A 13,443-nucleotide genomic window follows, 5' to 3' on the forward strand; every position below is an offset into this window, starting at 1 on the left:
AACCTTACACTATTAATGCCTGAATACAAAATTATATAATGATCATAATTCCTAACCTGGAGCCATAGCATATATCAAACTAATTCCTGCTGTCAAGTAGAGTATGGTGCCAGAGTGACTTCATCAGTGACTCAAGTCATCTATGGCCAAGATCTGTCCCGTTCCAGGAGATTTCTCAGAGCAATCAACAGCTCCATTTCAGATCACTGATCTCCCACATATGGAGACTCATACAGATGTTGAGGAACCTCATGTCTGGGGACATAAGAAGGGGTGAGAGTAAGTTTAGAGGTGGTAGATGAACACTAAAGGATTTGCTGTGACAGTGGTGCAGCACTGGAACAGGTGTCCAGGGAGGTGGTGGAGTCTCCATCTGCAGAGATCTTCGAGATTTGGTTAGACAGAGGCATGGCCAACCAAAGGTGTGTTGGCAATAGCCCTGCTTCAGGTAGGAGGCTGAACTACACAGCCACCAACATCCCTTCCAGACTGGCATTTCCAGGATTCTGCAGGACAGCCCAAATCCTCATGGATGTCCAGCCTGGCAGAAGTGCTCAGATCACATCATCTTCACTTTGATAGTCAGTTCAACTCTGCAAACAGCTGCCAAAGAACAGTTTCTCTCCATCTTTCACCATCTAACAAGGTGCTTGGAGCATTTATATGGAGTTGATGAGATATGCTGCTAGGCTTAGAATGGGTGTGGGGGGGAAGAGATAAGGAATTTTTCCAACCCTTTTGTTGAAACCCTGAGGCTTAAAAGTGAGAATAAGTCGAATTCATCAAGCCAGTTGAAATAAGGTCTGGTCCAGAAAGTAGGGGTCATGCACTCTGATCCTGGAAACCAGACCTGCCTGTGTTTTTTGCTTCCCAGAACATCCTGCTAAAATGCAGAATATAGCATTTGGGAATAGAATAATTCTGCTCAGACCCCTCTTGTCCTGGGGCAGCCCTTTCTCATGAAGCCGCAGAACCCCACTCCTTTCTGATTAGGGTGCTGGCAGAGGAGTCCTTGCAAACTTTCCTGCAGCTGTGTAAGATGTGGTTGTGAGCACCCCTTTTTTGCATGTCTTCTGTAGCTTTATTTCAGTTCTTAGAGCTGAGTTGGATGGACAGGGACACGTAGGAAACCTAATTTCTGGATAGTTCTCTTCGAGTAGCTTCTTAACTTTCTTGCAGACTTGAAATACGATGTTGGAGATTTTCCTTCTCGAGGCAGATGAGATCACAATGCTCAGAGAAGCTTTAGCAAAGGACTCCCGAGGACCAGAATGGCAAAATTATGTGAGGATGCAGAAAGGGACTTTGTGGGTTCTTCAAATGTGCCCTCCTAACTTGGGGACCTCCTCTGCAGCTGAGCTCAATGGAACAGGGAGTCTGCAGAGCAGAGCCTAATGCCATTCCAGTAGCTGGTTTCTGTTTGCAGAAAGGGAGCTGCTCCGGTCTCTGCAGTAAGTAGGTGGTCCAGCTCCACACATGTGGTTCCCCCCAGCAAAGGATGATGCTTTAAGGAGGGGAAAGAAGAATCCAAAAAGAAAACCTCCCTTGAATTTTCCCTCCCTTCTTCCAACCCTGTTTGGTAACTTTCTGCAGCAGGGGCAATTTGACCCCCAGACAGAGGGGTCTCAGAAAATATGAGTAAGTCTCAAGGGTTCAACACAAAGGCCCTTTGTGCTGTACACTGTGGAGTTAATCATCAATCACAGTTGTCTACCACCAGTCTGTATAGTCAGTTCCACACAATGTGATTATACCTCATCAAAGTTAATTTACCAAGCTGTTTAAATGGCTGTACAGTACACTGAGCCTCCTCCCACCACTAGCATCTTTTTCAGCTGCTCCCCTGCTGAGGATGCTTCAGGCTGGGTGGTCCCGGCAACACCCTGCAGCATTTTTCAGTCTTGTCAGCAGCCTGGAATAGTGTACTTTCTTCTGAGCTCCTGGCTTAGTTTCCCAGCCCAAGTTACAGGAGTCCTGTGGAAAATGATTTGGAGGACAAGAGGCAACTCTGATAATGGAAAACGTCTGTGAGGGATTGGAACATTGGCTTGTAATCCCTGGACAAAACTGCCTCATTCAGAAAAAGGGGAGGGGGGAGGGGAAAGCATGCAGAACAAAGATCTTATTTCACTTCATGAAATGAACACGTGATGTTTTCTCTGGAATGCCTCACTGACAGACAGGCCCAGATTTTCCAGGGACCATGGCTTTTATTTAAGCTCAGACAAGGCCATAAATGGCTGTGAAAAGTATGTAAATTCACAGCTGATGTTAATTTGTCATTTCCAGGCTCCACACAAACTCAGAGCCATGCCATTCCCAGGTTTGCATTTCCTGGAGAGTGGGATGGTGGGAGAGGCCTCTAAAAGCCCTGCCCCAGAGCTTCTGGAGAGATGTTGTGTACACGATGTACAGATTTGCATTGGCACAGAGTTACAAAGCATGGCTCTATCCAGACCTGCCTGTGTCACCTGTCTGTTGAGCTTCTCCCCCCGAAGTGGGATGGGTACCCAGGGGAGCCAAAACTGCCAAGCCAGATGTTTTGTCTGGAGCAGATGACCTTATACTTGCTAAATGAAGATAAAGGCAAGCTTGTAAAAGATACTGGAGATACTGGAGATCTGGGTTCAGTGATCAGTTCAACTCTTACTGTGGGAAGTCATGGACATAGAGATTTAAAGAAAGTCAAAAGTTCAGATCCAGTGAACACACTCCGTTTCTACAGGTGGGAGTCTGCTAGTGTTGATGAACTTGTGAGTATTGGTTGTACAGATGAGATTTGAGAAGATGCCACACTTCCACTGTGAATTTATCCTTTCCCTCACCCTTTCAGAGCCAGGCAGACCTCTCCAAATATGTGCCATTCAGCTGGAACAGGCCTGTCTCCTTTCCAAGCCCTGTGTTTTCACCCTTTCTTTTTGCTCATGGCTTGCTTTGCTCATCTCTTCCAGTCGGTTGTTCTGCCAGAAAGGCATCTCTCACCTCCTTTGCCTTGCTATCCAACAGAATTCAATGGTCTCTGCAGCACCGCACTGGCCCAGAGTAGTGTGTATATCATCTGAGCATGGCCACCCAGCTCTCCCAGTTTCCATTCTCCTGGGACAACTCATTTGCTTTGCAATCACAGCTTCTTATCCACTTTGTTTCCTATCACTAACATTTCCAGTCCAAAAGCTTTCTCTCACACAGGTTGAAAGCAGTGACCTTTTCCTTTAGATTGGCTTTGTTTACAGCTATTACTCTTCTTACACGTAAAAGGTCTGGCATAAATCCTGACCCACGGGGGCAGCTTGACTGCAACAATTAAAGGCCAGTATGTTCAAATATGAATGTCTAAGGTCAGACACTCTCTCCATACTTACCACCTAATGCAAGAGCCATATTTTCAGGTGCTCAGCAACTGTGCTTGCCAGTCTCTGTGGTGGGGCCAAGGGTGCTTAGCATCTCCTAGGGAATGAAAGCTCTGGTTGAGACAAGCATTGTACCTTTGTATGAAGGGAAACTAAAAACCTCTTGATTTCCACTGTTTAGCCCAAGGCTGGGAGGGGAATATATGATTTCATAACATTTCTAAGCAATGACAACAGCTAGTCTCTAGGGTGAGCTGTGTTTACTAACACGTTGCACATTTTCTTGCTTAACAGCATAGTTTCTCATTTTATAGGAGTCCCTGAACTCATGTTTATGTTCTAGGTCAGCTGTCCAAACTCCCAAGCTTTCTCATATACACCACCAGAACAGACATCCCGAATCTGTGTACAGAGCACCGCAACGGTCTGCAGCTAAATAAGGCTGTGCCAACATTTCCTTCTGGTCTCACAGGCCCCTGGTGACTCACAGAGCTGCTGTTCCACACCCAGCCCCCACTGACCCAGGAGCGACTCACATAATTCAAACACATTTTGGGCAGCAAAATTCCTGAACGCCTTCTAGCAAGTATCTCGGGCTCTGCCAAGGGCTGGGACAAATAGCTAAGTGTGTGCGAGCATGTTCTATGCTAGAGGATTGCTCAGCCTTAGGAGGATGAGAAATGGCTAGCAAAATTATTCAGAGTGTGGATAGAACTCAGGAACTTGTGTCCTCTGAAGCATACAAGTGGCTGGCACAGTCCATGGGAGGGTTTTGTACATGTTTAATGTGAGGGTAAGAGGTAGGTACCCATGGGACATGAGTTTTAGATATTCTCAGATGCTCCCATAGCAGTGTTAAGAGCCAGGATTTGCTGTGGCAATTGGTTGAACGGATTGGTGGCATCCTGAGCTGTACTCAGTTTCTACTGTCACAAAGCTGAGGACAAATTATGCATGTTAGGAGACATCCGCAGACAGAGCTGCTCTGCAGAGGGTCACCTCAGCTGTCTCTGAGCTCCCACTTCTCACAGATGGATTGCATGGTGTTGAGGCACACAAAAGCCTCTACACAGAATCCCCCCACACTTCAGCAGACTCATTAGCTCTGTGTCCTTGCCCTCCCTTCCCAAAATGGGGCTGGCTCCACAAACCCTGGCATCTCCTGTGCTGTTCATATTAATATAGGTACAACTCAGCCCTGTTGCCTCAGCTGTGGGAAATCTGAGAGACCTTTCTCACCAGTTTCCTTAGTTTGAAAAATCTGATTCTTCCCACCAATCTGCTCCCACCAGCAGACACTTTTGCACCATGCTCTGAAGCATCCTTCTCCAGGGGCTCTTCCATGGCACCTCCTCTGCCCAGCACTGGATTCAGCTTTGGCTGCAAGCAGTGCTTGAGAGGTGTTCAAATAGTGCAGGGAGGAGAGAAGGGCATGTCTGAGAGAGCGTGGCAGGGGGCTAACCAGCACAACCCATTGAAATGCTCACTGGCTCTTCTGGCGCTTGGTGCACTGACTTGGTAGTCAAGATCTGTGAGTCCCACAGCCAGACCACACGTGATGATCTTTGGCTGCTGAAGAGAGAGCACCTTGCTTCTTTACAGCAGGATGTCAGGTGTTAGCACATCTCCAGGAATTTTTTCTGGATATTTCATTCAAATGTTAAGCTTGCCCCTGCATGACAGCAGCAATTGAGAGGTGAGACAAGTGAGTGGCATGTGGAGCACTTGTGTTTTGTCATAATATAACCGATAGATTATAATGACTTGTGTCTGAGTTCAAGACATCCTGGGTTGATTTCCTGCTACATTCACGAGCACAAACCCACAACTGTTTCAGCTAATGGAGACAGTGCTCTTAATTGTGTGAATCAGGATATGCTGGTGGCAGATAACCGCTCGCTCTGCAGCAGTAGCCTGTTGGGGATGGGGTGCCTAGGTTACTGTACGGAATATGGCAGGGCCACATACATCTTTGTAGCTCCATGATGCAGAAGGCCAAAGCAGCTGAAATTTTATTTGCCCACAGAGGAGTCCTGGGTTTGACTCTATGCTCTGCCAGAAGTGACCCTAGCAACTCCTCAGTAAATATGTCTGGAAAATGAGGAAGATAATGGGGAAGGAGGTGTAAAGCAGTGGTGATTATTTCCTCGCAGAGAATAATGCCATATTTAACAGTATATGCTGTGAAGGACCTGTGACATCAGCAGGTGTGGAGGTAAGATGGGACTCTGCCTTGCAGCGTTATCTCCATGACAATACATACCTGAATGCTGGTTTGTGTTGTAAAATTATACATGAGGAAATACATCTTATGAGTTGGACAGGCCCATCCATCTGTCTGTAAGATGGGCAACTCACCTTACCTTGTTACCAGTCCAAGACTAATTTTGCCAGGATCCTGCAGTTGCCTTTTGCATTATCAATTACCAGTCAGTATCTACACAACGGTAGGGGCACATATCTGACAGCTGGGATACTTCATATTCCACATGAGGCGGGAGGGCAGCCTTGTAGGTGCCAGTAGGGGCCATGAGACTGCCTGGGAACCCTGTTTCCTTCATGACAGCTATTCCTCCAGATGTGTGAGCCATATTTGTTGTGCATAAGGAATCACAGTAATTCTGACAGGATTGTATCTCCAGAGCACAGCTAATGGACTTGTCAGCTCTGAGCTGTTTGGCCATGGACTAGGGGCATCCTATGAGGCACTTTCGGGGCATGGTACCAATCTGCTTCTGAATAGGTAGGACTTCTTTCCACAGAAATCACAGAATGTTCTGAGTTGAAAGGGACCCACAAAGATCATCAAGTCCAACTCTTAAGTGAATGGATCAGGGATCAAACCCACAGCCTTGGTGTTATCAGCACCATGCTCAGACCACTGAGCTAATCTCAGGTTTGTAAGAGTGCTTTTAGTTTGAAGACTTTATCAAACTTATAGGACTCAACAAGTTCATTGGATAATTCAAGTTGGAAGAGACCTCAATCTATCCTTCCATTCCAAACAGGATCTCTTCTCCATGTAAATAAGCCTTGTGACCTCAGCCTCTTTACAAAGGGTATGTGCAATAGCAGAGTCAAAACCAGGAGTATTTCACTTACCTGTGCTCCATCACGGTCTGGCAGCACCTGGAGTGAACTGGCACAAGGAACGTGTTGAGACAGAAGCATGTTCAGGAGAGAGTGACTGTTTCCACACTGAGGTTTTGGGGCAGATCTAACACCATGACTTGGATCTGAGTGTAGTTTGAGCCTATGAGGTACTGTGAACACCAAGTTACCCTTGGCCAGGCTGTGGCAAATGCAAAGTGAATATGTTTACAATGGCTGGGCATGAGTGCAGTTCTGTGCCCACTCCTAATGGGCACAGCTTAGCTCGGTGATTGCACCTAGGTGCTGGGGCTGGATAAAGGCTGTGAGGAAATGATATCTTGGGAGCTTGTCTTAGGCTAGAAAACTTCACCTTGAATCAGGGATATCAAGGGTGAAGTTTAAGGGCCAAGTTGTCAAAGGTATTTAGGCATTTTCATGCTCTAGCTAATGGAATATCCCATCAAACTCATTAGGCATTAAAGAATGCATTTTATACAAGCCACATAGCCTGCTAGTGCCAGACTTGTGTGCCCTTTGGTCAGCAATGTCCCCAGCACAACCTGCAAAATAAAGACATCTGCTAGAGGGAGAAAGGGGAAGGTATGGCACTTTATTACATCAATTCTGAAATGGAGCTTTAAGGAATCATGATTAGTACAAATGGTGCAGGTGATCCTTGTGTGACAGCCCCGGGGACTGGCTGGCTCACAACAGCCTTGCCGTCACCCTAGAGTTTTGGGTTTGATGCTCACACCTTTGAGGGTGTAACCCTGCCCTGGGCTTTCCCCTCACATCTTGCACTCTTGGTCTCTTTCTGCTGTGAAAGCCCAGGTGTCCTTTGGCCCTTCTTAAGGCACTGGCACTCTGGTCCATGAGGTGTAGTGTACATGTAGCTCATGTAGCTCAAGACAACATGGATGTCTCTGGTGCCACATGAGCTGAGCCTTCTCAGCTACAACCTTAACACTTTTGCTACTCCAAAATAATGCCCTGCTTCTTAATTCCACCAAATAATGCTACAAATTTCTTAACCTTCAGTGGGACAGATTATAACTCTGTCACGCAGGCCACTTGCCAAACAACTTGGTTTCTTGAATTGTCACCTAAAATGCAGTGCAGGCGTGGTGATCACTGACTTCAGCACAGCACTGCAAGCACAACCCCATACCCTAGGGTAGATGTTTCATGTGGAGGGGGAAAGGAGGAGACATGAAGGATGTTTCATGTTGGATGGGGGTGAGGTAATGTGGAGAGAGTGATATCATGGTATAGTCACAAGGGCTGGGTGAGGGCTTAAGAAGTAATTTATTGGCATGTGTTTAGCCTCATTTCCCAGGGAAACGAGGCTTACAATATCACTTTGGGTGTATATGTGTGCATGTGCTGTCATAAGGGAGAGGCTGTGGCTTCAGAGTAACCCTCATGAGACACCAGAGATCCAGGGGAGTGATCTTGGCAGTGCCCCAAGGATGGAGAAAGCCTCAGTTGGAGCCTGCCTTTTATTAAACACAAGAGAATGTACCCACCCATGAGATGTACAGTTGCATGAGTCCAGGCTTCGTTCGCTCTGCTTCTCAGGCAATGGTTTGTTACTGAATTTCAGTTGCGCAGCCGCTTGGGCATGTATCTCAAAATTTGCAATCCCATATGTATAACGAAATGTTTGTTTTAGAAATACCAGTGACTGAAAAGTAAGTGTCAGCAGAAATAAAATACTGATGTATGTAATAGAATAACATCTTTTCTGTAGAGCAATGATTCCCAATTTCTTTGGCCCACCAGAGCATTGCAACCTTCAAAATTTCAGGCAAGCATCGTTCACCCTTATAACGAAGCTTTTAGCTGAAAGCATTTTTATGATACTACTTTGGTTGTATAGACAGCAATGATGAATTACCTTATTCATTATGGCCACAGCTTGAAACCACAACTGTAAATGCATTTGCTTTCCCCTTATTCTGGTGCTTGTGATTCAAGTTCCCTGTTTTGTGTCCATCATGGAAGAGCAAAGATTCCCAAAGATTTATTTCTCATGCACTCAGATAGTACAAACTGTTTCTTTGCAGTTTACAGTTTTAAATGGTGAAGGTTTAGAATAATAAGTGAACAATTTGTCAGATATCATGTATTTGGTTATAAAATGTGTGCCTTTGTACACAGCTTAAAGCTCCAGTGTCTGTGCTGTGATTGTTTTGTGCTGTCTGTGATGGAAGAGATAACACACCTTTTCCCTGACTCGGTAAGTTTCCTGACATGGCAGACATCCACACTCCCACAAACAACTCCAGCTCCATCACTGTCATCATCTTTCCTGCAAAGGGCTAAGGGTTGTTCTTCCCCCTTCCCCCCCTCCTCAGTCTATCAGAGATAGTCAGGCCTCATCTGCACAAAAAAGTTTTACCTGATTTAAAGGAGTAGCTCTACAAATGCCTCTCTCCCCTCATGGATGTCTGTCCCGTGCTCACCCTCTCTGATGCTTGTGTGAGAGATGCTTTTTGGTTTTCACTTCTACCCATTTCCACATGATAGAAACTAACTTGAAGAAACACATTTTCCTGTACCTGAATGTCAACACAGAATGGGAGAGTTAATCCTTTACCTTCTGTTTCATATTCAGTCCTTTTGAGTACACAGAAGAAAAACCCATGCTCATGGTGACCTACATAATCCAGCACAGTGGCTAATCACACTTACATGAGGTGACTGCCCATGGTATCAGGGAGGGAATGCAGGCACAGTAGACCCCTGCTAGTGCTCTGTTCCCGAGAGTGGTACGAGTCACTTTTACTCTCTAAAAATAGAGCCTGTCCCCTCCTCATGTAGCACAGCTTCTGCAGAGCTGAGCATCAAGGGGCCAGAAATTGATGAATCTTTTAAAATGTATTTATCATTTGCCATTTGTTTTTTTCTTATTGTGGCACTCACATCAGAGTGACTCAGGGTGAGCCCAGTCCTATGATGCTTCTGCCAAACTAGAGGCCAACTGATTTCAGCCATGACTATGCCTGCACTGTGTCATGAAGCAAGGCAATCAATGACTCCAAAACAAAGAGGTACATCCTGAAAGGTGAGTTTAAAACAAACAAACAAACAATGAAACCCACATCGCTCAGCATCATCAGTGAAATAATTAGACATCTCTTCATGACAGCTTTGTAGGCTAATACCACTCACAGACAGAATCAGAACTTGCCGGGAAGGATGCAAAATCAGTAACAGTAGTCCTAAAAACAAAATTGAGTGAAGAAGCAGAGCCTGAGGAAGCACAGAAAAATAGCACAGCTGCCATGAACAGACCAGATGTCAGCTGATCTAGGATAACTCTTCCCAGAGTTTTCTCCTTCTGGTAGGATGCTGGAATAATCTTTGGTCTTGGTGAATGAGGAGGGTGCACATGCCAGCATCTCCCTTGGCGCCTCTCTGCATTGAAGGCACAGAATAAAGCAGGGCAAGAAGATAGATGGCTTATGGGCGTGCTTGGTCACAGTGAGATGGTATTTCAAAGCCAGCAGTGTCATTTTTGGTTATAACAAACCTCAAAACTCGAGGAAAAGCCCTTGACAACTGGCATCATAGTGTTGCTTGCCGTGACAGAGATTTCTGTATGAGCCTGGGGCGATCGGTCTCTTTGCATTGTCAGATCCTTCCTTCTAGCTACTGGAGACTACTGAAATTCAGAGATGAAGAGATTAAACAAGAGGATCACAGGTATTTATACACAAATGAGCACCGCCAGGCATTTCAGGTAGGATTTCTGTGCCAGGCGTAACAGCCCATTTTACTCAGCCAACGCCATTTGGATCCTAACACACACACGGGTCTAAACCCTTACTTTTAAATCTCCCCACATCCCAGCACGGATGGCACCTGTAGCTGTGGCCGGGACTTCAGCGTGGCCTGAGGGCTGGAGCATGTGGGGACAGTGGGTTGAGTGGATGAGCGGAGCAACCACCTCGCACCTCAGTTTCCCCACTGTTGTGACAATGTGGGGGGCGGCTGCGACCCCTGGCAGGGGTGCTCCTGGCCGGGCTGGCGGGCAGCTCGGCTGCTCCAACTGCCCCCGAACCCACACCAGCGCAAGGCTCGGGCAGCGCCCCCGGACCCATGTCCTGCCCGGCCGGGGTGTGAAGCCGAGCGGTGTGGGGCGGCAGCCCCGTCCCCTGGACTCCCCACTGCTCTTGGCTGCCTTCAGAGGTCGACGAGGGGCGGCGAGGGGCCGGCGGCAGCAGGGACGGGGGCACCGCCGAGGGGCGGCGGGCAGCGGGCGGGGGCCGGGGAGGAGTCGGCCCCGGGGCGGGGGTCGGGCCGGGCCGGGGGTGGAGCCGCGGGCTGGCGGGTCGGGGCGAGGGGGAGCCCTCCCCTTTCCTTCCCGAGCGAGCCGGAGCCGGGGAAGGCGCCTCCGCAACTCCTCGTGCCCCGCCGGTGCCGCCCGCCGCCCGCAGCATGGTGAGGCGGCTCTCCCGGCGGGAAGTTCGGCGGCCGCGGCGGCCCCGCCGTCCCCGGCCCGGCCCGCGCTCACCGCCCCCCGCTCCCTCTCTTGCAGATCTGGAAAACTCTCCCGCTGCTCTGCGCCCTGCTGGCCGCCGCCCGCCTGCGAGCCGAGGTAAGCGCGGGGCCCCGGCGGCGGGACGGGACGGGGCGGGACGTGCTGGGGGCAGTGGGGGCTCCGCGGCACCGGGAGCGCGGCGAGGGAGCGGCCGGGAGCGGGGAAAGTGGCAGCCAGGGCGGGCAGGGAAGTTGCGGGGCCGCCGGACACCTAAGTGCGGGCGAGGGGGCTTCGTCCCCGCCGGGGCTGGACCCCCGCAGCCCGCCACTGGGCCGGGCTCCTCGGGGCATCCCCCTTCCCCTCCTCCCTCCCTCCATCTCTCCCTCCCGCTATCCCACCCTCCCTCTCTCCCGCGTGCTCTTTCTCTCGCTTTTCTTTTCTTCCTTTTTTTCGCTGCAATGACATTGAAAACCTTTGAAAGCCCCCAGCTGCAACCCCCCCAGCCCTGTTGACAGAAAACAAACGGTGCCTGCGTTCCCGGTTGCGGCGGCCTCCCTAAAAAGTGAAGTCATAAACAAAATATTTGATAATTACGGCAGGGGAAATGTGGAAGTGATTTGAGGAAAATGAACTCAAGCTGGGCTGGGGAGGGAGGCCGAGCCTGCCTTCGGAGGGAAGCCGTCCTGCTCGGGGGGTGGCTCATCCTCCCTGCCTGCATTTTTTCTCCCTACATATTTCTCCCAGATGGCAAGACCCACCCTAGAGCATCACAGTTTGGCTCTATGCAAAAAAAAAAAAAAAAAGCATATCACGTCTGATTCCCTCTTTTTCTGCCTTCCACCCGTGGACTGTGCTTCCCGGGTTATGACAAAGAGTGGGGTTTATGATGGAGCCCATCGCTGTTGCTCTGTCTCCATAAGCAAAGCTCTTCGGTGAACTCCCTGCAACTGCCAGGTGAGGAGCAGAGGTGAGACAGGGTGGTTGTGATCCAGCACTGTCCAGCTCTAGTCACAGCTGTCGTGAAAACCAAGGGGAGTGAAACTGAGCTTAGTATGGACCAGCATTTCACATCTGCCTGTACATGATTATTTCGTAATATACTTTCTTCCCAAGGCGTGACATACTTACGTAGTGAGCATTTCCATTCATCTTCTCCTACACTGTCCTGAAAAAGCCAAATCGTGTTTATTCATTTTTTTAGGAACCCCAAATAAACCTTAACTGATTCTGGTCAATATACAGCAAAACCTCTGTAGGAAGGAAGCACACAGCAGTGCATCAATAAGATGAATGATAATAACAGTTACATAGCGATGGCATTGGTCTGAGTAAAGCCTTCTGGGATCAGTAACCCAGAGAAGCAAAGCCAAGATGTGTTTGGCCCTGGATTTGTGATTTCACTGGTGTCACTAACATTATGTTAATGGCCAAAGTGCTAAGTCCTGCTTTTTGCCTAATGTACTCTAATTTGGAGTACCTGGATAGCTTCCCAGATGTAAGTACCGTCATGTTTCTGTGCCTCACCTGCAAACTGAGAGTAAGAAAAATGTACAGCCATCTTGTTCAAAATCTGGTTTTAAAGGCCAGTTCATGCTTGAGTGAATAAATGAATTATTTGACTGGCTTCAGAGGTAATGGTCCAGGCAGCAAACCAGTGAACATTTTGAGTTCATTCCAGTGTAAGTTCAGCAAAACTTTGGAGTGATGACTGAGGTCTGGCTCTGGTTTCAAGGAAAACTGACACTTCAGGCAACTTTTGTTTTGGGGTTCAGTTTGACTCCTTCTTGCTGGTAGCTGCCGAGTGGTGAATATCAGTTCACTCACAGGTAGCATCTTGCCCTCTGGGATATCTAGACCTTCTCATTTTCTAGGGAATGGGCTGTCCTTGAAGGTGAACTGCTTAGAATTCAGAGGCAGCTTTGAGGGTTGCCCACTTCTGAATGTTTCTTGTTACCACTCTGCTGCATCGCTGCCATTCAGAAAGATTAGTGTGGCATTTTCCTATGTGGTTTTCCCTTTCCAGATTTTGGAAACGATAACCTCTCTATTCCTTCTGTTTCTGCTGCAGCTTGCATTTTGTGCCTTTCAGTACATTCAGAATATTAACACTGAGCCTTAAGCTTCCAATCCTTTTGTCGGCAAAACTGTTTCTGAGCTGTACTTGGGTTTTTTGTACAATACTTATTTCTACAACATTGTTAGGTGCATAATTAGAGTCTTTAAAGAAAGAAAGAAATTGCTTCAGTAAATGTTCCTGGCATGACTTTGTGCAGACTGGAAAATCTGAGACGTGCCAAAACTTGGGAGCTTTTCTTGGCCTGGTTCAGTAATAGTCACAAGAGCAATAGACGGTGAACTGTATTCCTCGGATGGAAGCCAGCCACCAGCTTCAGACAGCCCTTTTTATCTCTCTCTTCCTGGGTCAGGCTAAATGAGGCAGCCGTTCACTCGTATTAACAGGGATACTACAGACATGAAGTTGCTCATGTTCTCAGCTGGGGCTCTCGAAGCAGA

At 48.1% G+C, this 13,443-nt stretch overlaps 1 protein-coding gene and 1 long non-coding RNA gene across 3 annotated transcripts in view; both read left to right on the plus strand.

Moving 5' to 3' along the window:
• LOC127467723 (uncharacterized) overlaps nt 1-10,474 on the plus strand; it is a 44,523-nt gene extending 34,049 nt beyond the window's left edge. Inside the window, exons 5-7 of one of the 2 annotated variants that reach the window (XR_007903269.1) lie at nt 8,604-8,682; nt 9,374-9,510; nt 9,595-10,473. This is a non-coding gene — a long non-coding RNA (uncharacterized LOC127467723). Of the gene's footprint in view, nt 1-8,603; nt 8,683-9,373 lie in introns of both variants that reach the window. The other variant, XR_007903268.1, reaches the window with a different exon arrangement.
• A 275-nt stretch (nt 10,475-10,749) lies between these two features.
• The window catches only part of FSTL1 (follistatin like 1), a 53,903-nt gene continuing 51,209 nt past the window's right edge, over nt 10,750-13,443 (plus strand). The window contains exons 1-2 of the mRNA XM_051779975.1: nt 10,750-10,889; nt 10,987-11,046. Coding sequence (XP_051635935.1) covers nt 10,887-10,889; nt 10,987-11,046 — 63 coding nt within the window. The 5' untranslated portion in view covers nt 10,750-10,886. The remainder of the gene's footprint in view (nt 10,890-10,986; nt 11,047-13,443) is intronic.

Source organism: Manacus candei, unplaced genomic scaffold (assembly GCF_025592945.1).
Source record: "Manacus candei isolate 608988 ecotype Guabito, Panama unplaced genomic scaffold, ASM2559294v1 h1tg000014l, whole genome shotgun sequence".
In the NCBI taxonomy this organism is placed as follows: Eukaryota; Metazoa; Chordata; class Aves; order Passeriformes; family Pipridae; genus Manacus; species Manacus candei.